Consider the following 25136-nt stretch of genomic DNA (forward strand, 5'->3'; position numbering starts at 1 on the left):
ACTCAGCTTTCTGTCTAGTCCATACTGACTAGATGGGGAAAGTAAAAACGTGTGACTGTGTCTTAAAATATCTCAAAGTCCAAATGAAAATATTTACATCTGAATGTCCGTTAGAATCAAAGGCTCTGCTCTGCTGGACTAAAGGAGAGTAACTCAAAGAAATTAGCAGTATAAAACAGAACTGCCATACCATCCAGCAATTCCACTTCTGAGTATTCATCTGAACGAAATGAAATCACTACTGTATCTTGAAAAGATTATCATCCCCATGTTCACTGTACTATTATTGATAATAGCCGAGACACGGAAATAATCTAAGTGTCCATCGGCAGACGAACAGATAAACAAAATGTGGCACATATATACATGATGGAATATTATTCAGCTATAAAAAAGGAGGAAATCCTGCCATTTGCAACAACATGGATGGACCTTGAGGGCATTATGCTAAGTGAAATAAGCCAAACAGAGAAAGACAAATACCGTGTGATCTCACTTACATGTGGAATCTAAAAAAACCCAAACTCATACATAGAACAAATTGGTGGCTGCCTGAGGCAAGCGGTGGGAGGTGGGCAAAATGGATGAAGGTAGCCAAAGGTACAAATTTCCAGTTATAAGTCCTAGGGATGTAACATACAGCATGGTGGCTATAGTTAACAATACTGCATTGTATATTTGAAAGTTGCTGAGAGAGTAAATCTTAAAAGCTATCATCACAAGAAAAAAAAATTTGTAACTATGTGTAGTGACAGATGTTAACTACACTTACTGCGGTGATCATTTTGCAATATATATCAATATCAAATCATTATTTTGTACACCTAAAACTTATACAATGTTATATGTCAATTATATCTCAATTTAAAAAAATAATAAAATGCAGATTCTGGGGCAAAAAAAATTAGCAGTAAAAAGGCCATATCAATTCTGCATAATTCATCAATTCTGCATAAATGCACCATGGAAAGCGGATTTATTGAGTGCCTGCTGTGAGGTGGGAACACGGAGGAAAAAGTTAACAAGGAAGTATGGAGAACCAGAACACTCTGCTCCTTGAGCATTCTGAATACGGAGGCTTTATTTTAATCAAGAGACACTGGACAGTAAGCTCTTCAAGGGCACGGACTGTGTCTTTCTGCTGTTTGTATCCCCAGCACACAGGGCCTGGTACAAAGCACACCCTTAATGTCTGATTAATTATCAGTGAGGACCCAAAACTGATAAGCCTCTATGCTATTTTAGAACAGAATCAGAAACAGTGTCTTATCGTGAATTCCTTAACCAGAATTATTTTTGCACATAGGGTTCTCACTGCTTCTTCTCTGCGAAGGTATTGTTAGTTTGTGAAAATCTTGCTCCTCTTAAAAAAGACTCTTACGGGCCGGCCCGGTGGCGCAAGTGGTTAAGTGCGTGCACTCAGCTTCGGTGGCCCAGAGTTCGCAGATTCGGATCCCGGGCGCGCACGGACGCACAGCTTATCAAGCCATGCTGTGGCGGCGTCCCATATAAAGTGGAGGAAGATGGGCACTGCTGTTAGCTCAGGGCCAACCTTCCTCAGCAAAAAAAAAAAAACAGGAGGATTGGCGTTGGATGTTAGCTCAGGGCTGATCTTCCTCACAAAAAAAAACAACAAAAAAAAGACTCTTAGCCCCCATATATATGAAGTTGAACATTTAAGGATTATTACAAAGAGTTGCTATCTATAAACAAAGAAGTAGATGCTATTCTTAGCACATTTAAAAAGGAGTATGGAAAATCTGAAACATAGAAAAGTTGCTGAAAACAGTCCCTCTGTCGACGGAGACTAGGAAAGGCTCCACTTGACTTCATCAGCACCAGACTGGAGGATAATGAGACAAAGGGGGATTTGGGAGTTGTGGAGAGGAGAAGGGCGGAGAGGTGAGGGTGGGGCAGAGGAGACAGAGAGGCCTGCAGAGCAAGGGGCTGTTCTGGTGCTGCCCAGGCAGCTGAGCAAGGAGGACGGGGCTGGGCATCTGCTCACGATGTCCTGCCCTGCTCTGCTGAGTCCTGAGGTTACAGCAGGTGGGGCTGAGGGCACAGAACCTTGTCGAGGAGAGTCAGAGAACTGCCTTATGTGTGGGGCATGGGACTTCCCCCAAGTAAGCTAAGAAGTGAGTGTAAGGCCCTCTCTCAGGAATCCAGGTTGCTCTGTGCCTCCAGACCTGCCATGAACTCGGGAGGCAGAATTCAATCATTTCACCAGGTGTCTGTGAAAACAAAGAGTGGGAATGAAAAGAGCAGTGAAAAGCAACTCAAAATGATGGTGAGTGCTGCTTGAGCTACGGTTGTTTTCAACTACCCACTTTAAACTCCCAGGAAAAAAAAGATTATGATCTGTAACTCAAATCCTGCCTGGGCAGGTGGAAACAGTCAGGGAACAGAAAAGCACAAAAGTCCATGGCCAATAATAACTTCCAGAGTCAAGACACTGAGGCCAGACATGTGTAGAGAGGCAACCTCCTACAGCTTTATATTTTCCAAAGACTAACTAAGCTGTCAGTGACTGCAAAGGACCATACCAGTCTGGAGGCGGGTCCACAGGCTCCATTTTAATCTATTCTTTCCTTTTCCTAGAGAGGGAAACAGATCCCAGGAAGGTGGGGTGGCCTGTAGACAAGAAGTCAACAGAAAGGTTTCTTCAAAGGCTTCCTAATCGATCCCTTCATCTTCTAACTGCTCTAAGTAACTTCAACCAAATGAAAATCTATACATGTTCTCAAAAGGGTTTCCACAGAATCCACATCAACCACTGCTATCAGTGTGCAAACATTAAATATTTCCAGGTTAACTTTCTTGAAAACATTTACACACTTAACATTAAAAGCCTAACAATCTCTTTCCAATTTTAAAGTAAACATACATGTTAAAAGAATGCTACTGGCCCATAAAAGGAAGGTCATATACTGCTAGTATGAGTTAATATAGTTCCATTAGTACTGAAATACATTTTACTGATTTCTCATGAATCAAAGTAGTAATTGAAAAATCATCACACATTAAGCACTTTTACATTTGGTATTAGTTTCCAAAGGCTTTTATAAAAAAATTTCTTTTGTATGGATGGCTCTTGGAAATAATTTTATAATTTACAAATGAGTTAAAAACAGATACATATATCAGAATATGTACATTTGTGAATTGGAACAGAGAAATTAGTTAGTAAAGGATCCAGGAAAAGTATATAAAATGTCTTTAGTTTTTAACCATTCTGTGAGAATACTCCATTAAAAGAGGCAATAAATGTATCAGTTCGCTTGACAGAAGAATTTTCAGTCTTCTGATAGTTTTTCCATTATTTCATAAGAGCAATCTTTAGAAGTAGTGGCAGGTTTTATTATATGTCCTAAATAATGTATCCTGCATGTTAAATCTATCAATATGTAGTACTTTCTTCAAAAAGCACTTCTGATGTCTTTGAAAGTCATTCGGAATAGGGAGTAGTTACTTTAATGGAAGGTAAGTTAAAATTAATAAAATGACACTTCATAAAACTTTAGAGTTGTCTTCAAGATAAGCCAACCAATTTAATTTTTAATTTATTCAGGAAAAATACTACTAACAATAAATTGTTATCTTATATAACTGCTAATTCAGATTTAATTCTCAATTTAAGAACACAAAATACCATTGTTTGTAATGACCGTAACAGTGAGGTAGTAAATGGATCCTCTCCCTGTCTCCCAATCCTGTTACTAACTCACAATCTTATGGAAAAGCCATACGATATGGTGGAATCTGCTATGGGGCAGATGCAACACCCCTGCCCCCCACCAGATCCCTGGGGGTCACATGTCTCTTGCGAGTTTTACGATCATCGTAGGTGGGGATCTCCCCACCCATGGGGAAGAGGTGGACATGCATTACTGCTAAGTTAACTTTCAGTCTCGGGAAGAAAAGTCACCATCACTGTCTCTATACTTGAAACTGTTCTATTCAGCTGCCCCCAAACCCTCTGTCCTATCAGAAAAATGATGAGTCACAGGAAAAGTGGTGGTTTTATCTGGGTATGATAAAATAATAATAATAAAGGGTTGGGGAGTGGTTGGGTGTAACCAAGTCCTGAGTGAGCATGGCATAGTCTGGGGCCGTTGGGGTCCCCCTTCCACAGTGTCTTAGTGGAGTTGCAGGTTTGAGAGAATAGGTGCTCCAAGACACACAACCTGAGCCCCATGGTCAACCTGAACATGACAGATGGAGGAGGGGCAGTGAGTGAAAAATCTCACAGGCCCTTCCCAATCCACCCTTGGAAACTATGGATAGTTTCTACACGGATGTTCCAGGTCTCTAACTATAAATAACTAGAACATTAAGATAGTACAACCTACAGGTTTTAGAAGAGTTTGCAATCCTGCCTTTTTGTAGAAAAAAATAAGGGTTAAAAGAAAGTCTATTGTTCTTTTTTAAAAAGTCTATTGGGTACACCAATGGTCATGGTAGCACTATTCACAACAGCCAAAAGTAGAAACAACCCAAATGCCCATTGACAGATGAACAGATAAACAAAATGTGATATATACATACAATGGGATATTATTTAGCCTTAAAAAGGAAGGAAATTCTGACACATGCTACAACATGGATGCACCTTGAAGATAGTCACAAAAGGACAAATATTGTATGGTTCCACTTATACGAGGTACCTAGAGTAGTCAAATTCACGGAGAGAAACAGAATGGGGCCGGCCCCGTGGCTTAGCGGTTAAGTGCGTGCGCTCCACTGCTGGCGGCCCGGGGTGCGGATCACGGGCGGGCACCGATGCACTGCTTCTCCCACCATGCTGAGGCCACGTCCCACATACAGCAACTAGAAGGATGTGCAGCTATGACATACAACTATCTACTGGGGCTTTGGGGGAAAAAAAAAATAAAATTATTAAAAAAAAAAAAAAAGAAACAGAATGGTGGTTGCCAGGGGCTGGGGGCAGGGGAAATTATTGTTTAATGGGTATAGAGTTTCAGTTTGGGAAGATGAAAAAGATCTGGAGATGGATGGTGGTGATGGTTATAGAACAAGGTGTATGTACTTAATGCCACTGAACTGGTACATTTAAAAATGGTTAAAACGGTCCATTTTATGTTATGTATATTTTACTACAATAAAGAAAAAAGCCTACTGAGATTTAAATAATAAAACTAATTTTTTGTCTTGTGTCTGCTAGAGAACTCCCACATTTATAAGACATTAAAAAAATCACAAGAGAAGAATCTGGTCTGTGTGCTATTTTCACCTTAGGATAGCATTTTTTTGAAAGATAAACTTGTTTTAGAAACTTAGAATCCTTGTGAGTGAACAGTAAGGTAAGCAGCCCCATCAGCACTTATTTGGAGACTGACAGCACCTGGGAGTCATAGGGCAGAAGAGAAAAGGAAGGAGATGCTGTTTGACCTTCCATATGATTGTCCATAGAGACCTCAGGGAGAGGCAGAACCTGGGGCTTCAGGGATGGTCCCATGTGGGCAAAGGGCTAGGGGTGAGAGGCAGTGGAGGAGAGGTGAGGAAGCAGTCTCTACATTGTTCTAATTATAGAAAAGGTGACTTTTTTTTTGTAACTGGGAGATGAGTTCACAGGTGTTCATTTTATTGTATGACATATACCACCTACGTTCTTTTGTATGAAATATTTTATAAATTTATTCCAGTTGCCTGTTCTAATATGTTAAGTTTTTCATGTTTAATTGCTAAATTACACCATTACATTTTGGTTTTAGATATTCCCTTCCAATTCCATAACAAAATTATTAAGTCATTAATTATTCACCTGTTTCATGTAATGTCAGAAGAAAAAAAAATCCTTAAAAATATATAATCTGGTTGTCTTAGATAAACACAATGTTTTAAAGATTAAAAAAAGTCACCAAAATCTGTTGATTCTTAATCTGGTAACTCACCTGGTCAGTAAAAAACAAATCATCTTTTTTAAAAAACAAAAAACACATCCAAAAGTAGAGATACTGATATAGGGATTCTCATGTCACCATCACTCAGCTTAAATAATTATTGGCCAGTCTGTCCTCATCTACATGCCTACACCCTTCCTGCTTCCTCTTAGCTTATTTTGAAGCAAATCTCAGACTTTACACCATTTCATCCGCAAATATTTCAGCATGTGTCTCTAAAAGAAAGGGATTGTTTTTAAAGCATACCTGTGATGTCATTACCACACCTAACATTTTAACAATTTGTTAACAGAATTGAATGTCCCTCCTGGTTATTTTTCTCGATTGTTGGGATAAGGTTGCCTCACCGGTCCCAGGAGTGCAGGGAAGCAGAAGAGCACAGTGCAGCTGGTGCCGGCTTTGAGGTGAGTTAGACAGACTCAGTTCTGCCATAAAAAGCTGTGTGACCCTGGGAGAGGAACTTAAACTCTGAGTCCTACACTGGGAAAATGGGCGAAGTAATTCCACCTACTTCGAAGGCTCTTACATAATTAAATGAGAAAAATACATATACACACGTACACACAGATTGTCCAGTAAATGGCAATGATTATATTAACAGTAAAGTCATCTAGGTTCGTAAGTAAAAACTTCCTGCTGGAAACTCCCTATTAATCGCTGCTAAAAAAAATTTGGGGAACCACTCAGATGGTGACAGCTATCCCGTGAAATCACGTGTCCCAAGGGCTGGCAAACTTTGTAAAGGATAGGGCAGTAAGTATTTCAGGCTTTGTAAGTCAGACGGCCTCTACTGAAACTACTAACCTCTGCCATTGTAGGGCACATGCAGCCACAGACAAAACGAAAACAAGGGGGTGTGCCTATGTTCCAATAAAACTTTCTACGTGAACATGAAAATCTGAATTTCAAGGGCTGGCCGGGTGGTATAGTGGTTAAGTTCAGCACGCTCTGCTTCAGTGGCCCAGGGTTTGCGGGTTCAGATCCCGGGTATGGACCTACACCACTCATCAAGCCACACTGTGGCGGTGACCCACATACAAAATAGAGGCAGACTGCCACAGATGTTAGCTCAGGGCCAGTCTTCCTCACCCCAAAAAAGCAAAAAAAACCCTCTGAATTTCATATGACTTTGTATATGTCACGAAATATTGTTCTTGGTTTTTTTCCCCAACCATTTAAAACTGTAAAAATCACTCTGGCTTGGGGGCCGTAGGAGAAGAGGTAGTGGGCTGGATTTGGCCTAGGGTCCCCGTTTACTCCCCTCACCGAGCTATTCCGTCTCACCAGCCCCAGCACCACAAAATCCCGAAGGACGGGTCTGAACTTCATTATTAGTAAGAGATTAATTCACAGGAGAAATCAAAGCACAAGCATTTGTACGTGAACAATGACACGAAGGCCCCGGCAGCCCTCGAGTGGACTTCCGCTTTGAGAGACACTGTGGAAAAGCCTCCAGGAGGCCAAGGCACCACTGCTTCTGCTGACATGGCCCTGCTCTAGGGCTGCAGAGCATAGCAGCCCCCCCACTTCCCTACTTCTCCCCTAGCAAATATAAATAATTGATGGGGATACCTACGGAGAGAGTTCTACAGTCCATATATTGAATTCATAACAGAAGTTGAATTTCTGACACTCTTACTGGACCAGCATGCATAATTGCTATATAAGCTAAATGTAGCATATCCAACTTCTACCATACAACAATTTGGAAGGTATGATTTGACTTGGAGATGATCAGAATCCATATAATGAGTAGAGTTAGACAGGGATTCCACTGTATCTCAATAACTGCTGCTAATAATCATGCAATACTGCCCCCAACTGGTCATTTCAACTTCATTAGTTCCAACAACAATGACTTTCTTTGTAAGTATTAATAACACTACAATGAAAAAACAAGAACCTCATAGTCCAGGTGCATATTCACATTTTAGCATTTTTCTATTCTTTTTTCCAAGAGATTTTAACAAAAAATAACCAAAAGCTTTTTCCTCTACAATTTTGTTGGAAATAAAACCACAAAAATCAATCACAATGGCTTTAGTACCAAGAGCAGAAGCTCTTGGTTTCACCACCCCACAGCATACTCCCATGTGAACACTGATGTACAAACTCTGAATTATTAAAAAAGCGATGGTGTAAACAGACATATCTAAAGAGAGTTTACACCTTTTGACCCATATTCCCTCAAAGTGATAAACTTACATAAATGGATAATTTCCCATCTGTTAAAACACTGCACGATATGCAAAAACAGGAAGAAGATGCAACATTAAGAAGGCAAACATCATGCTTACTTTCTCTAAATGCTTTACAGTAGCCAAGGAAAGATAACAGAAAGAACAGGGCCCCCAGGAGGTCTGCACGGCCGACAACACCAGCAACCTTAAAAGAAGAGGAAGAAAAAAAGATTGACATAAAAAACATTTAAACAAAACTTTGGAAACACAAAAAATGCCTTAGAGACAGAAAACAAAAACTTTACTAGACTCTGCCATCTATTAAAATAATCTGTGTAACTGGGCAACAGCCCTGCGGTCTTATCTTACAACTGGTTTTCTTCTCTCTTTTGGTCTAGGACTTGAGTAACTGCTTTCAAGAGAAAGCTAGACTGGTTTGAACCTACGATGGCTAATCTGTGAGCTGGACAGTCAGTGATGCACATGTGCAGTGAAGGCCCTGTTATTCAGTATGCTGCCCCCTACAGCTCCAGAGACCTACGCTTCTGACCAGGTCCCCAAAGTGGATTTTCAACAAGAAAATGTTATCAGCTCAAAGGGCATGATATTTAAAGAAGAAAATTTGATTGGAAACATGAAGGAAAGGTGGGCAATTAGTGTTAGAAGTCACCAGGCAGACAGAAGAAGAACAGGAGTAACTGCTCAAAGCTGCCTCCGCCATCTTTCCCTCCCTTCAGACCTACAGTGATGACGTGGGTTAACCTGGAAAGCAGAACCCTTCAAAAGTGGGTGACAAGTAGGATGAAACAGAAGACAGTCTCTACCATTTCTTCACCTGATTTTCCACACCTGATAACTCCCTTTCCTTCTTTACCTCAGTGACAATGAAGCAATATAAAATTTGTGTTCCATTTCTTTCAGACTGATTACTCCAATAATTGTTCTCCAAATGTTTCGTGGCAATGAAAGACACGGAATTCCACTCATGAGTGTTGGTCTAGTTTATGTGGCATTCTTCACTAACTAGCACCTGGATGTGACATATAGCAAAGCTTTACTGTGATTCTCTAGGGATGGCTTTAATGGCTGGTAAGTTCACCTTCTCTTACAGGACAGACATATGATATGTGAGATGCAGAATAAAGACTATGGAGACAGGAGAATATAAAATGAATATGAAAATTACTATATTTACATGCAATTCCCAAGTGTGGATACAAGCAATAGCTAAAAAGAATGCCTTTTAGGAGCAGTTTGCCACTACGGTGGTTAGATATGAAATGCTGAGGGCGATTATCCATTCTGATGGTGAACTCCCCAAAAGGCATGTGGCAACCCGTGGTGTCACACAGTCGCTAAGACTGAAGGAGCCGATGAATTCAACCTGTGAATGCCACAATCATGAAAGGAAGCTAAGGACAAATAAAGCTTCAATAGATCTGGAACAAGTGTGCCAGTACGCCTGCAGGTTAAACAGTCCAATTACTATGAATGAAGGGAATGTGCAACGAGAGTTCTTGAAAACTCAGGCCTGTAACTCAATCAGGGGCACAGTAAAATGAGGGATGCAGCAAAACTGAACAGAGCCCGGCACACAGTAGGTGCTGGCTCACCGGTAGATCCTGCATGAATCCCACAGGGTGCGTGCATAAACACGAGAGCAGAAAGGAACAGACAGAGGACATAGCAGCTTGGGGTGAGGCAGGCATGGGCTCCGCAGCACCGAGGTGAGTGACCAGGGAGCAGCTGGAGCAGTTGGTCCTGTGAGCCTCCCCCCAGGATGATGAGAGGGAAAGGAGTGACATCTTCCAGCTGTGGCTACGTACAGGGCCTGAGGACGGCCCGGCCCCAACGCTTACAGAGGATAAAGTAAGTGAAACCAACCCAGAGAAGCTTATCCAAAGGCTCCTTAGAGCACAGAGGCAGGGGAAGCAGGAGGTGGGGGACATGGAGAGTCAGAGAATAACGTTTCTTGAAGTGAGCAAAGGGGAGGGAGGTGGTTTGGACAAATACCAGGGATGGGGGCCAAAACAACCAGACTAACCACTTGTTACCTGGGTAGCTAAGGTGCATTTAAAGACTTGCACTCAAATGGACGTTAAACATCATAAACTTATTTTTAAAACAAACATTCTTCCTTTGGCTAGTTGGTGCAAATACTCCCAAGTCTTGAAGCAACGTACGTTACATTGTCTGACATAAAGAAAAACAAGTTTTAACAAGTATGGCAAATGTTTTAAAGTAAAAAGAGTATTTAGTCTTTACAATGAATTTTTGGCATCGTAATTAAAGAAAGATTTCACAGAAAACCATTTAAAAGGCTATCAAGGAGGCACTGTGTCCAATTGTCTGGAGGATGGACGTGAGTATGGAGAGATTTTATTTTTCTTTTGTGATATTTGCATAATATGTCTTTTCAGGCAGAGTTCTTTACAAAGGCTATTTTTTTTCTTATAAATAATCTGAAACACTCATATCAGGGTTTTCTGGAGAAATCCCTGCAATCCCCCCAAATCCATAGAGCAGGTGGCATCTTTGTTTCCCCACTAGGAACAATGTGCACAGGGGCCATAAGAAAGAATTAGGGGAAGAGGGAATATTTCCCCACCTAATTCCTTCAGCATGAAACGCTGGGTTCACTGGATGGGCAGAATTCTTAAGGAAGCCTGAGAATCCCTCTTTGATAACCTAATTTAGGCAACTTAAAATCTTCACCAGTGCTTTTAGGAAAAGGAAAACCTCCAGTGGCACCAGTGTCCTCAGGGAACCCCCAGGGGCCTCCATCCTGGTCTCCAAATAGACAAGGGGCTGAGCAACCCCCTTCCTTAGCTCTGCTCCCTCCTCTGGTGACCGGTCTGTGGAGGCCTTACACACCCACAATAGCCCAGAGTGGCATAAGTGAAAACTTTTAAGAGACATTCATATCAGGTGAGGAACAAATAACACTGATTATAATTATTTCACCACCAATTAGGGACTGGGAGATGGGAAGACTGTAGGGTGACCCACTCATCCAGGTCTGCCTGGGACTGTCCCTGTTTTAAAATGCAAAGTCCAATGTCCCAGAACCCCCTTAATCTTGGGCAAACTGGAAGGCTCGTCAGCCTAGAAGACTGGAAAATTTAGGTTCTTATTTGCAGTCGGCAAAAACATTCTCAATGTTCATGTCAAGAAGTTATAAAGACACAAAACACATAAATGTGAATATAGGTATTTACACTACTAAAACCTGGTGGGGCCTACACTGCCACTGCTTTCCCTTAATAAATGTGAACAGAAGCACAGGTACTACCCAAATCCCCAGTCTCCTCATCCAGATCAACGCTCAGTCTGGGCGCGCCGTGCGAGGGCTGTCAAGCGACACTGACGGGCCCACAGCCCAGAGCACAGGGCTGCTTCCTCCACACGGCCTGCGAACCTCTGAGGAGCCCTCCTTCCAGCTGGTTCCTTGGGTTGTCCTGCTTCTCGCTCCTTTTTAAGGCTGGGTTAAATGTAGAGCAGGCGATAACAAGGGGGTGCAGATAAGAGGAAACTGAATACTATTTGCCAAAACAATGAAAGGTAAACACACAAAATATCTCTCTTAGGAATGCTGATTTTTAACGAGCCATAACTTTTTCTTGCAATTTGAGTTTGAATGACTTTCATGGAATGGAGTGGAGAGGGAGACGAACAGATTTTTTTCAAATACTTCCTTCTCTCCTACAGCTAGACTTCCCTTGGCTTCTTTTTAAATATCTCGAATATAGAATTTTGGGGTTAACATGTGCCCGGATTATATTTATCTGGGGCATGTATGTATGTGCGTGTATGCACACATCCAGCTACACTTGTTGACACTTCAAGCTTTTTCTATAAGCTAACTTCTCAATATTTAACATCAAAATTTTAGAAAAATTCCTTTGGTTAATAATTCAGATATTTCATTTTGCTTTTAATTTTTAAGTTTATACTAAATTAGACGAGGACCAAAGCAGTCAACCAGTACTTTTGCCAGAAATTCCCTTATTTTTGATCAATGTGTATACCATTTCTAAACATTTAGACCATAAAGAGAACTCACACCGAAACAAATTCTAATTCGGTCACAGTAACATATTAATAAATAGTTTATAACTAGTCTTTTACAATAGTTCCCTTCAGTCCTCTGAATTTGCTGAAGTAAAAAATTAGGAGAATTTTTTTTAAAAGCTTTAAAGTAATACGATGTTAGGAGAAGGTTGTGATAACAATTCCACAATCCTCGTAATATCAAAGAACAGTTTAATAAAATTAATAAAATCAGATGCTAAAGACAAGAATTCTGCTCAGTATTTTGAAACTTACTTCAAGATGCTCAACACAGTTGGTTAATATGTAGGTATTTAAATACATATTAAATGTTGAAGTCTATTGTGGAGAAGCAATAAAGTACATGTAGTATTTTATCCTAGGTATGTCACGCTCACAGAACGAATGACTGAAATCAAATCTTTTACCCCAGCAAACATGCTGACTTACATTTTCAAAGGGTTCCATGGGGTGGGGGTAGGGTGGTCCCTGAAAATCCCATAAGTGTTTAGTTAAATCCCAACACTGCTTGTACCAAATATATTCAGCAGCAGCTCAATGGAATAAAGGTATGGCTCACTGGACAGCAGGTCAGTCACTTGTCAGGAGCTGCCCCGTCTCCTGGGCAGTCCGTCAGGGGAGGAGGACCATACAGGGAGTGAAGAAGACGAGGAGCAGGAAGGTGGGGAGAATCCACGAGCGATCCCCAGGAGGGCATGGGGAGCCACTTTCCAGTTCAACTCAAAGTATGCCGGCATCTCCTCAGCCCAGGCCTCAGGAGACCAGATTTTAAATTCTATCCCTAAATCGACCCATCAGTTGACTGACCTGGGACAAGTCCTTCATTCATCCTCCCAGGCCATGTACTCTTCTGTTGAGTGGAGTAACTCAACGCTAGCCAATCTGATCTTACAGAGTTTTTGTGACAATCACATTAAGTACGAGGAAGCATTTTGAAAATTACAAAGCTCCCAGCTAACACAAGAAAATTGCATCAGACCCTTCAGTGAAGAAAGTTTCTTAGCCTCTGGCTTTTAGACCCCAAAGCCAGGCACTATTCAACATGCATACCTTTACAGTGTGGCCATACAGCCAAACAGAAAGCATCAGCAGAGATCATACCATCCTGTTATTATAAAGTCTTCACCAATATGAGACTCTGCATTTTTCATAAGAGAGAGCTGTTGGACCTACAAATAATTGTTTCAAATGTCTGGCAGGGCACGGCAGAGTGTACTTTCTATAGCTCTACGAGTATTTAAGGGACACCTGTTTTAGGAAACGAGCCAACATACGGAGGGCTTCTCATCCTCACACGAGTGCACATGCCGTGAGCAAACAATACTTACACATTCTGTGTGCACCGGATGCACGGCAAACAGCAGTGCCGCCAGCAGGGAGGACCTGGGGGCCAGGTTCAACCTCCGGCCTTTACTGGTGTACTGCAGGCCACCAAACAGCACTGAGAAGACATCCACCATGAGGACAGAGATGCCACCGTGTAGGAGGATGTTGACCACGTGGAAACTCACAGGGTGGAAGCCTTCCGACAAATAGTAGTTAATCCTGTAGTGAAGAAAGGGTGTTCACACCAGATGTGCAGAAAGCATGTGAAATAAAATGCAAATCGTCTGAAGGAAAAGGCTGGTGAGAGAAAATATTAAAGGAGGAAGAGAAAGATTGCGTGCAAGTTTGGTAAAAATAGTGTCAAGATAAATAATGCCTGTCAAGCTAATAAGGTTAAGCAAAGGTAAGAACTTAATGAACTGCAGAGGGAAAATGGAAGATAAAGGTATCTCAGAGGAGTGGGACAGAAAATAGTTGGAGAGGAAAAGGGAAAGGAAAACTAGACAATTTTTTTTTTTTGTGAGGAAGATTGGCCCTGGGCTAACATCTGTTGCCAATCTTCCTCTTTTCGCTTGAGGAAGATTGTCACTGAGCTAACATCTATGCCAATCTTCCTCTATTTTGTATGTGGGATGCTGCCACAGGATGGTTTGGTGAGCGGTGTGCAGGTCTGCGCCTGGGATCTGAACCTGCGAACCCTGGGCCGCCGAAGTTGAGCGCGCGAACTTAACCACTACACTACTGGGCCAGCCCCTAGACAATTTTTTATGTGCAAAAAAGGCAAGACTACATTCCAAGAAGATATAACATACCACACACTACTCATGGCTACCCCACAGAGACCTGGGTTTAAGACACTCACGTAACTTCTCAATCAAAATTACAGTTTGTCCACCAGCCTCTGTCCAATGAAACGCTTTCTCATTCCTTATTTCTGACTGCTTTACAATTACCAGTGATTCCAAATCATTGCTTCCCTGCTTCAATGAGAGATTTATACACTAGTATTTAATGCACCCAAGAAACAGCTATGAAAGGGAACTTTTGTGAGGTGAACAAATTTATATAATGCAAAGAGCTCCCTGATTACTGAGGGGGCAGTGAGATTGTTTTTAGCTTCATTTTATTTTTGCATACTGGAATTTATACCTTTTTTTTTGTAGTGAAAAGAAATCAGCTTCATTAGATGCCGCATGTTATTTTCACTCATATCATTTCCTTGGTGTTAACTAACAAAGGGTCCAACCTCCAAGAAGTGTACAAAGTACGGAAGGCTTGCACGTCACCCTCGCTCAGGGGCCATGCTGATCCGCTCTGCAGTGTTCTGCCCTCAGTATCTGTACTGCCACAGTGAGCCCCGAAATGAAGTTTCCTCATGTACCTTCTCTCAGTCTTCCTGTGACCTAACTCCTAACAGTTGAAATTAGCAGCCACTTCTTGGACACCCATATAGGTGAGTGGCTTATGCTTGCCTAAGAACCACTGACTTGACTCTCTGACACTGGGAATCCTGTCACATCAAACCTGCTACAGTATCATGCACAAGCCTTGGGTGACCCTCCCGCACAGCCCATGCTGGCATACCTCACCTGAAAGTCAGGACGGTGAGAGGTCGGTAGGACTTGTGGCTGGTGTTGCTGCTCAGTCTACTGCCCCAGAAGTCATGATGCCACAGGTCCCCAAGGGGCGTTTCAGCCCGGAGGTCCTGCAGGAACACACCAGAGGACATTCTGGGCAAAGGAGTCATGACTCTTCCCTCACCCCATATCTAAGCCCTCACCACGACCTCTTCTTTAAAGTTCCTCATACCTCTATTCTCCATCTCTCCCACCAGTCCTGGGCCAAGCTGCCATCATCGCTCACCTAGCATACAGCCAGGCCTCCTAGTGTGTCCACTGTGCCCTCTGATATGTTCTCCACATTGATTTCTCCAAAATGCAAACTGGGTCACCCCACCCTACCCTGCTTAAAACACTGCAGTAGCTTCCCCACTACCCCCGGCTCCACCTCCAGGGCAAAGCCGATGTCCTGACATGGATGTCACAGCCCGGGGTGCTCTGGCTCTCTCCGAACTCTGCAGGCTCATCTCTCGGACTCCGTGCTCCTGTTACTGGCCTTCGTCCGGTTCCCACACAGCTTCTGCTGCCACGCATCCCAAAGGCTTTGCACGCACAGGTCTCCACCCAGACAGTCACCCCTCAACTCTGCACAGCTCCACTCCTCCCGCCGTTCATCTCTCAGCCATCGAGCCATGACCTTCCTGAGCTGATGCAATTCCCCTTCCACGGGTCTTGGGGCATCTGACACCTGTCCTCTCAGTGCCCGGCACACTGGCGATTTATAATCACATAACTATCATCTGTCTGCCCCACTGCACTGCAGCTCCACGAGACCCAGGCCACACGTGTTTGCAGGCAGTACACAGAAGGTGCTTAATCCATGTTGAGTGAATGAATGGACCATATAGCTAAACAAGATCATTATTACTCTCTCTCATATCCAATACATAAAGCAATTTACCAAAAATATCCGACTTAAAACATAAGAGTGGATTAACATATATTTTTTAAAGTTTTCCTTTTTTTTTTTAAAGATTTTATTTATTTATTCCCCCCACCCCAAAGCCCCAGTAGATAGTTGTACGTCATAGCTGCACATCCTTCTAGTTGCTGTATGTGGGACGTGGCCTCAGGATGGCCGGAGAAGCCGTGTGTCGGGGCGTGCCCGGGATCCGAACCCGGGCCGCCAGCAGCAGAGCTCGCGCACTTAACCACTAAGCCACGGGGCTGGCCCTAAAGTTTTCCATTTTTGCTCGTGAGCTAAGCAGATAGTAAAATTAAAGAAAAACAACTTCCACATAGCTTTTAAAGATAAAGATTAAAGATCACTTTAATATTTATTTAAAGATAAATATTAAAAAACGAGACCTATCTTACTACTAAGGTAATTTAATTTGGTACTGTACTACAGATGCTTAAAAATGCATTTTTTTAACATTTAAATAAGCAACCAGATTGTTTAAACTGTGTCTAACAAGAAGAAAGGCAGACAAGGCACTCTGAAGGAAGTAACAAAACTGCATGTTAATATTCTCTTTGAAGCATAATTAAACAGGAATACTTTAAGGACTAGAAATTATGATGTGCTAAGCACCAACCGGCTATCAGTCAAGACTCTTGTTGCAGTAACCAAAATCAGCTGATGGACTTAAGCAAAAAAGGATTGCTTTAAAGGAGATTGCAAGTCTCACAGACTCCCGGGTGGACAGGTTCAGGGCTGTGCAGCCAGAAGCACCAACAAATCACACCACTGGACATCTTGCAGAGGCTGCCCAGCCGCCTCCAGACCTCGTCCTCTTTACATGACTAGCTCCTGACTCCGACAGGGGGGCGCACCTGATAGGAGAGCCTATGCTTGTGACTGCATCTAAACCGGACAGTCTTTGCAGCTTATAACTATCCTAAGGTGGGGAATGCCCCGCACAGAAGAAGTATGTCAAATCCTGGGCAGCCAAGAGCAAGGCACACGGTAGAGTGTGGTAAGTATTCGCTACTTAAGCGCTGGCTGACTCAAAGGGGAAGGCTTGAGGACAGGTGACAGATGCAAAGGTGGTCACCTGATACCCACTTTGAAGGTGAATTTCATTTCACTGGGTATAGGCTTGAGAGGCCTGGAGCGCACCGACTCCTAAGAGTCAGATATTTCGTGAAGGTCATGCAATCCACTCACTAACTTAGTTACTCAGTTACAAAACTGGAAGTCCATCTTCTTTTGCATTGCCCCAGAAATACCTGTTTGGTTGTGAAGGGACTGGGCGGAGAATCTTTCCCTCCCTTTGAGCAGAAAATGAACACCAACGAAGCTCTAAATATTTGATTAGCTGTAGCCTACACACAGCAGGGCGCACTACGGGAAGAAAGGTCAATTTTTCCTCCTAATGATTTATGGAAAAGACGTGTTGTGTCTGAAATTCCTGCTAACTCCACTGTCTCAAAGAAAACCATCATCTCCATGAAAAAAGGCAACTCAACACTACAAGGAAGCATCTGGAAAACAGTCTTTAACACCAACAAAACCCAGTAACAGCCTGTTTCACATTACTGTCGGCACGGGGCCAATGAAGGGAGGAGGGCCTTTCATTAAACAGGAAAGAAAAAAGGGAGCGCTAGCAAGTTAACAAAGGGGCACAGTGTGATGCTCTAGAAAACACTGCCAAGACAACGTGCAGTAGAGCCACAAAACGGCTTCATCTGCCTTACCCCACACAGATGGAAAGAGAATCACACCCACACACCAGGGCACCCCACATACAGCACAGCGCCGGTTTTCTCCCTGCCTTGCTCACCAAAGCTCTTCGACATAGCTTCTGAGTTCTCAACACTTTATAGATCTTCCACTTTATAAAAGTAGAAGAGTCAAGAAACTCGCAACAAAATGAAAAGGGGAACTAAAAAAATAAAGGCAAATGCTCGTATCCTTGTTAGAAAAGCCATTCTGTAGTTAGTAAGCCACCACTGTGACAGAGTTGCTTAGAGCTACAAACTTCTTTTTCTTTTAAGCATAGTTTAAAAAAGAACTGAAGCAGAAACATCTGCAGTAACTGCTGGGTGAACCTGAGGAAAATTCAAGCGAAGAACTTGAATTAAAAACAAATGTCAACAATGCTGTAGTCTGTGCCATCAAAATAGAAAAAATCAACTACAATGTATTACAAATAAAACACCTGCAAAACAGTGACTCCCCTGCCACCCGCTCCTGCCCCAGAATACGTTTGTCCCATAGAGAATTTTTCTCAACATTTCAATACGAAGATGACTTTTTCCTCATTTGGCAGAATCTATGACTTCAAAACTTGAAGAGCATTCAACAACAGTGTTATGAAGAGACCCTACCATTGCATCTACTAGAGAGAGAGGTTAGTATATTCCTTCCAGCTCTCTTCGTTGGTTAAGGCACACGCATAAAATAGCCAAGGAGTAACCAGACCGTCACAAGGCTCTAACCTTGCCATTTCTGAATTCTTTCTCCTCTGGGATCTCCCTGCCTCCGAGTTTCTTGTCTTGATTTTTTTTAGCTCACTTAAATCTTTTTCTTCCCTTCCCACACACCTGTTTCTTCTTCCCTATCTCTAGTTAATGAGTAAAAAAGGATATCATTTTCCCTGCAGCCACTGGTGAGCAAAACTTGCTGGGATTTTGCAAATTCAGCAAATTTGAGTCTCCAAACATGAAATGAGCAGGAACTGCGGCATCCACGGGCAGCACTCTCCTCGTCCTTCAGCAGCTGTCAGCAGGCTGTCCTGATGCTATCAGCAAAGGACAAAGAAGCAGCTAGCTCGCTGCCTGCTGCTGAGGGTGCACCTTTGGGCAGGCGATCGGACTCGTCCATCACTGCAGCAAATGCGTGATTGTTTTTTTTTGGAACAGTTCTGGCCTAGAGTTCTGAAAATTTGTCACAAAACCTGAAATACTTAGTCTGCAATGCCGTGCAATACCCTTGCCTTGCAATCTTAGAATAAGGCTCTCAGACGGGTGTGGACTGCGGCCTCAGATAGGGTACATGGGGAGGGTGAAGCTTGAGGTTAGGCAGGGGATGGAGACTCCGCTGCCAGCAATAAAAGGGGCCCTAAATCAAGGAGCGCTATCTAAAAGAGACGGGAAACCTGGAGCACACAATTGAGCCAGGCAAATGCTTAACCCAAGGTTAACAGAAAATAATTCAACACAAACTTGGATTATTGTGGAGACATAGGCAAGTGGTGAACGTAAGTTTATCAGAAAGGAATTAAGACACGAACCTTATTGTTAACAATAGCTTCAGAGTCATCAAAGACAAAATCTCCATCATAGCTCCGTGCGAAACACACGAGGGAAACAAACCCCACTACTAACTTCGCCCAGAAAGGTGGAAGGACAGAAGATGGAATGATGTGATCCAAATCAGCGTCCAACTCGGCCATTTTGAAAACTGCAGGCTGCCAGCCTCCTGCTCCAGCATTATGCTGGTTAGAAATCTGCAAGAAAAATAACATGGTATAAATATTCATCAACACATTGTTAGGAATGTTTCTACAGTGGATACATTTACCTTAAGTGAATAAGAGCTAGAGTCATTTATGCTGAAGTCACCTGGGACACATGCAGATCCTCCTGGGCCCAACTGCAACCCCCGACATCAGAAGCCCTTGAGTTTCTGATGTTGGATTGTTCTTGAGAAACATTGATTTAATGGGATTCTTTATTTACCAACCCCATACGGCAAATCATTTTTATAGTCCTTGAACCAGTTTACAAAGTTAAAAAAAAAAAAAGAGTTGCCATCTTGCTTCATCCAATCAAGAAAAATCAATAAATATTCCTTGTCGGGTCTTAGCACATTGTGTGTGTGTGTGTGTGTGTGTGTGTGCGGTGGAGTATGAAACACGGTCCTGATTCTGAAAGAGCTTCAGCCTATCTGTAGAACTCAGACACTCATGCCACTTAGATGAAAATCAGGGAGAGAGAAGAGTTCAGTAAAGATGATGAGGCAGGCACATGACTGACGGCCAGCTCCGTGGTTCCCACACAGAAGACAGACAGAGGAAGGAGAGAACACTGTAGACCGACTGGTTTGGGACAACATCTCCTTCCAGAAATACAATACAGGGCTGAGCTGTATTCTAAAGAAGAAGAGGGGAAGCTATTCCAGGCAAGGATATGACCTTCAATACTGGTGAAAGAGTCAGGTTAAAAATATACACTTATTTTTAACTTTTCTTTGAAACAGGCAAAATGTTAAAGGCAGAAACTTGTGTCTCTCAGCCTTGCCATGTATTAGTTCTGTGCTTGTGTGTCACCTAGCCTCTCAGAGTCCATTCCTGTGCCACTCTGCAAAGCAGAACTTTCCAGCAGTGAGAGTTACCTAAGGGTTTCTTGCCATGGAATTCGCCCAAATGTCAAACTACCCCTCAAATCACATTTTACCTGGCCCCATTCCCACCACCCCCTCAACAGGTGCTTCCTTTGAAATTACCAAGATCATGTTTGGGTCATACTGCTTTGGACAAGTTACTTAACCTCTCTGGGCCTCAGTTTCCTCACCTCTAAAGTGGGAACGATAACTGTGCCCACTCTACATTGTTGTCATAGGGGTTAAATGAGACACTCACCTAAAGTGCTCAGAAACACAGCTGGCTTTAATAAAAGCCCAGGGGAGGTGCACTGTTATTATAGGTCCTTTTTCAAGGAGGGCAAAAGCACAGGCACAGAACTATTTTCTTTTGAAAATTCCCTTTAGTAGTTGGCTTATTGGTACCAAGGCTTTTGTCCTGCCCAGTAAGGGACTGGCCCCCACTCCTCTCATACTGAGAGGGAGGAGAATCCCAGGCCCCTCGACTGGGAAGGCAGTTTAGATGCATTTGTTTCCAGGTCTCTAAGGGAGTACCCCAGATTACGGAATCAAGAAGTCAGTCAAACACGCCATCTGAGGTCACAGGCATCTTTTTCTATGGGCGTCTATCTGAGACAACACGGAGACAGATCCAACAGTCAACGGGACACCCATTCTGTGGTAACACTGCCACTTTCCAGGTGCTGGGCAGAGGTGCAGATTACAGTCCAGAGAGGAAGGCTCTGCAGCTCTCTCACCGCTGGTCCCTTGAGCTTCTCCACCTGATGTAACTCATGCTCTAGGCAAGTGCTGGGAGGAATATTCCAGCTACTATCTGCTGCCTTTCTTTTCTTTCCCACTGAAAGGATAAACCATTGGTCGAATCCAAACTACAGATGCAAACACAACATAGGTCACCAGGCAGGGCCCAACCACTATGTCTATATTTCAGCTAAAGAAATTAATCCTGCTACTAAAAAAAAAAAATTAATTAATTAAAAAGACTGAATAGCTAGTAAGATACCGTGACTTAACATGGAGGGAATAAAAGTGTTCTTTGATTTAGAAAATTCATGTGGAGGAAAGCAAATACTTTATATCAATTTTAAACACACAATAGAGCTGTGAGCTGACAAATGGTCACGTAACTGGTCTCGATGTTATCTGCTTGAGGCCCAAATATTTGAATATTATTTCACAAAAGGTTGTCATGAGGTTCAAATGGCCTTACAAGAAGAACACTGAATCAGGAAATAATTTGTGCTCCGAAATGAGCTGTCATGTCTCACTTTCCATCTCAGATTGTTTGTAACACAGACTAATCATTTTGGTCCTCAGGCAACAGCTAAGACATCTGGAAGGCAGACTGTGGGCCACGCCCGGACCTGGGGTGTCAATCTGAGAATGATCTCCCCCTCTTCTACCACAGGGACATCAGGGGACCTAGAGTCTGTCCCACTCCCCGCTCTCCACCTTATTTCTCCATCTGGTTGACTCTCGCCTCCTGACTGCCGCTCCCCTCCCCTCGTCTCCAAGGTTCCCACTTCTTTGCTGCCACTGAAAATACTCACAAATGCCCTTTTCATTTAAGGCATAACGGTTAACGTGTATAGTGGGACAGTTCAGAAAATACTGTGGGTCAGCACATGCAATAAAAACTACAATGTGTTCGGAAGCCACGCAAAGTTCTCAGACTCTTGAGCAGTGGTTAAGAGCACGGGCTCTGGAGACAGACGCATTTGGACTTGCTCCCTGTGTGACCTTGAGCTACCCAGGCTTCTTCAGGATCAATTCCTCATCGGCACAATAGGGTGGGTGCCATTACTTACTTCAGGAGGTTGTGCTAAGGATTAAAGGAGAGAATGTATGGACACAATTAGTTCCCTTTATTGTTATTATTTTGGAGAAACTAGTTCCTGGTGCCTAGTCCCTGATCTCCTGTCTTGGGAACACCAATGTTGCCAACAACTGTTTATTCTGGTAGATGGACTTACCAACCAAGGCCGGCAGTAGCCCATCAGGTGACTGGATGCAATCAAGAAAAGGGCGCCCTTCTTTTGGGCGGACCCAGGGCTCTGCTTCCCTGGCCAGGCACCTGTGTGCCCTGCATAAACTGCACAGCATTACACAGTGATCCTGTTCCCAACTCCCCTTCGGCCACAGTAAATGGCCTTTGTTCTGCAATGATCCCAGCCAGGCTTGGCACTCAGGTAACAGAAGCCCTGCCAGCGTGAGGTGGTACAGACAGGTGGACCGGCCCCCTACAGCTTTGTTTGTACCCAGGCCACGAAATAGGAAGGCACACGTTCCGTTTTTCTCTTGATAGCCACCCCCCCCCCAGCATCACCCTGTTCCTCTTATCTAGGCAGTGTCCTGCCTGGCAGCCCTGGCCCCTGGGAGTGGCTGGATGGTATATTCACCATATGGAGTGAGAAGGGAGCCCCACTGCGGCCTCAGGCTCAGTCCAGGCAGCGCTCCAGGCACCTTCACCAGTGATAAAGTTGGTGCTCTAATCCCCATCTGACTCCTGTGCTGATTTCGTATTGTGTTCAGAATTAACCGACCCTATCAGGTGTGGAATTTGGAATGAAGCAGAAGTCTCTTTATTGTCAATTTCTTAAACTTCTAATATCAAGCCTCTATTTTCAGGGGGTTAAACAAATTAACCCATCATCAATGAAAAGTCAAAAAGACCTCAAATAGGGACCCCTTCTCAACCCTGAAAAAAACAAGTGTCACTGAGCTGTGAACCCTTGGGACCCAGTGAGAGCTGACACAGCAGCCTGTACTGCAGGAAACAGGATCAGGGAGACGAAACCTAAATGATTCACTCAGAAAAATGAGCAGCAGCCACCTACTACAGAATATTCTTCCATACGCACTGAAGGACCTGCTGGCCTCTGGCCGGCTTTTCCACCCATCAGTAACAATCCATCCACATGCCAGCTGTCCTTTGCCAGGCTGAGATGAGACAGTTCTCTGGGAATCGGATTAACGAACCAGACCTTTTCTGACCCAGCAGGAGACCTGAGCTGACTGCTCCTCCGTTGGGGCCCTCGAGGCACGGGAGACCCTCACCTCCATTGCCCTCCACCACGCAGTGCAGAACAAAATGCTCCTCCAAGTATCTTCCTCTGGTGATCGCCTTCCCGTTTTTAGTTCAGTAACACGTGAGGCCCATACCTGCCTACAGCAAGAATGACTGTGTGTGGCTCGACATTCACAGTTCCACTGTCCCAGAAAGTTTCCAGCTTGCTAGCTTGTAGCTATTTTCCCATCTAAGTCGGTCTGCATCACTTTACCCCACCTCCATCTGGGGCGCACCAGGCGAGGTCAGGACTGCACGGAGAGGGGACAGGGAGGGGGTCCAGTCAGTCTTTACTGTAACCGTTTCTCAAGGAATTCTCCCCATCCATCTGCTCTCCCAGAGAAAGAACAGTGTGGGATGATTCACAATGCTCTGGCTAGATCTTTCCTCTAACTCCTCCCTTCTTTTGTGTGTGGTAAAAGAAAAAAAAAAAAAGAAAATAGACACAGCTCACAGTCACAACATCAACAAGACCAGAAACCTCGCAGAGTTCGCAGGAGGTGAGGCGGCGGTTGCGCCACCTGCTCGGCTTCCCCACCTGCTCGGCTTCCCCAACTCCAAGCCCCCGCAGGGAAGTGGCAGCTCGGTGGCCCCGGGCGCTCCGGCTGGTGGCCCGCCGCTCCGCTCGGCAGCCAGAGCGGAGTAGCTGGTACTCGCGGCGCTGCAGGGGAGCCGCCTTTAACCCAGGGCAGGCGGCCAAGCGGCCCGGCTGCGCCCAGCCATCGCCAGGGCCGCAGCCAGCTGGCGCCCAGGCGCGGGGCCCCGCGGCCAGGTGGCCGCTCCGGGGACGCAACGCAGGCGCCTGGCGCGCCTCGGACGGAGGGAGCGCCCGCGCAGCTGGAGCGGGCAGGGGCGGCGGGGGTGACCACGGCCCCGGGCGGAGGGAGCGCAGGCGCCCCAGGCGAGGGCAGGCGGAGCGCGCACCCTCCACGCCGCGCCCTTTGTCCCGCGTGCTGTTCACACCGGGGCGCACGGCACCCAGCGCCCGCATCCCCCGTGACCCAGGCCCTCGGCCGCAACCTGGGTCCCGGAGCCAACTCCTGCAGCAGTGCCGCCGCCGGGCCCGGGCCAGCCCGCGGGGCTCGGGGCGCGGCGGCAGCGAGGAGCCGGCGCCCGCTCCGCGCCCAACTCTGCTCGCCCCCTGGCGCGCTCGGCCCTGCAGGGGCCGCCTCGCGTATTACCTGCAAGGAGCCCGAGCGGCGGCCGCATCTCCCTCCCGGGCGCGGAAACTCCGGCCGCTCCCGGCGCCCGCCCGGAGCTGGGCAGGGGGAGGGGCCGCCCGCCCCCCGCCGCGCCCCTCCCGCGCCGCCCGCCGCCCGCCGCCCGCACCCGCCGCCCGCACCCGCCGCGGCTCCCCACGCGTGCGGGCGCTCACTCTCTCTCTCTCCCGCCTCGGCCCGCCCCCTCTTCGCGGCCATTGGCTGCTTCCGTCGTCACTTTCACGCCGCAGCCGGTCCCTCTCGAGCCCATTGGCGGATGCGCCGGTGACGTCAGGCCACAGGGCGCTAGTCGCGGCGAAGGAGACGCAGGGCACGCGGGCTCGGCGGGACAGGAGGAAGCCGAGCTCTGGGGGCCGAGCCCGGGCGGGGCCGGGGTGGGGAGGGGCGGCCCCAGCCCGGCCCGGGCGACGCGCGCTGCGGGCGCCAGCCCTCCGAGCCCGCCGCGGCCGCGTCCTCCCTCCTG

The 25136-nt window shown here is 45.1% G+C and overlaps 1 protein-coding gene across 4 annotated transcripts in view; it reads right to left on the reverse strand.

The window, feature by feature from the left end:
* Positions 1–24716, reverse strand: part of TMTC4 (transmembrane O-mannosyltransferase targeting cadherins 4) — a 64921-nt gene extending 40205 nt beyond the window's left edge. Inside the window, exons 1-5 of one of the 4 annotated variants that reach the window (XM_058548439.1) lie at positions 24635–24716; positions 19296–19511; positions 15088–15203; positions 13501–13717; positions 8219–8306 (exon numbers count right to left, since the gene is read on the reverse strand). In XM_058548439.1, the coding sequence (XP_058404422.1) occupies positions 8219–8306; positions 13501–13717; positions 15088–15203; positions 19296–19457 (583 nt within the window). In that variant the 5' untranslated portion in view covers positions 19458–19511; positions 24635–24716. Of the gene's footprint in view, positions 1–8218; positions 8307–13500; positions 13718–15087; positions 15204–19295; positions 19512–23991; positions 24182–24634 lie in introns of those variants that run through there. The other 3 variants (XM_058548435.1, XM_058548436.1, XM_058548437.1) reach the window with 3 other exon arrangements.
* Positions 24717–25136: the final 420 nt, after the last annotated feature.

This window comes from Diceros bicornis, chromosome 9, assembly GCF_020826845.1.
Source record: "Diceros bicornis minor isolate mBicDic1 chromosome 9, mDicBic1.mat.cur, whole genome shotgun sequence".
Taxonomy (NCBI): domain Eukaryota; kingdom Metazoa; phylum Chordata; class Mammalia; order Perissodactyla; family Rhinocerotidae; genus Diceros; species Diceros bicornis.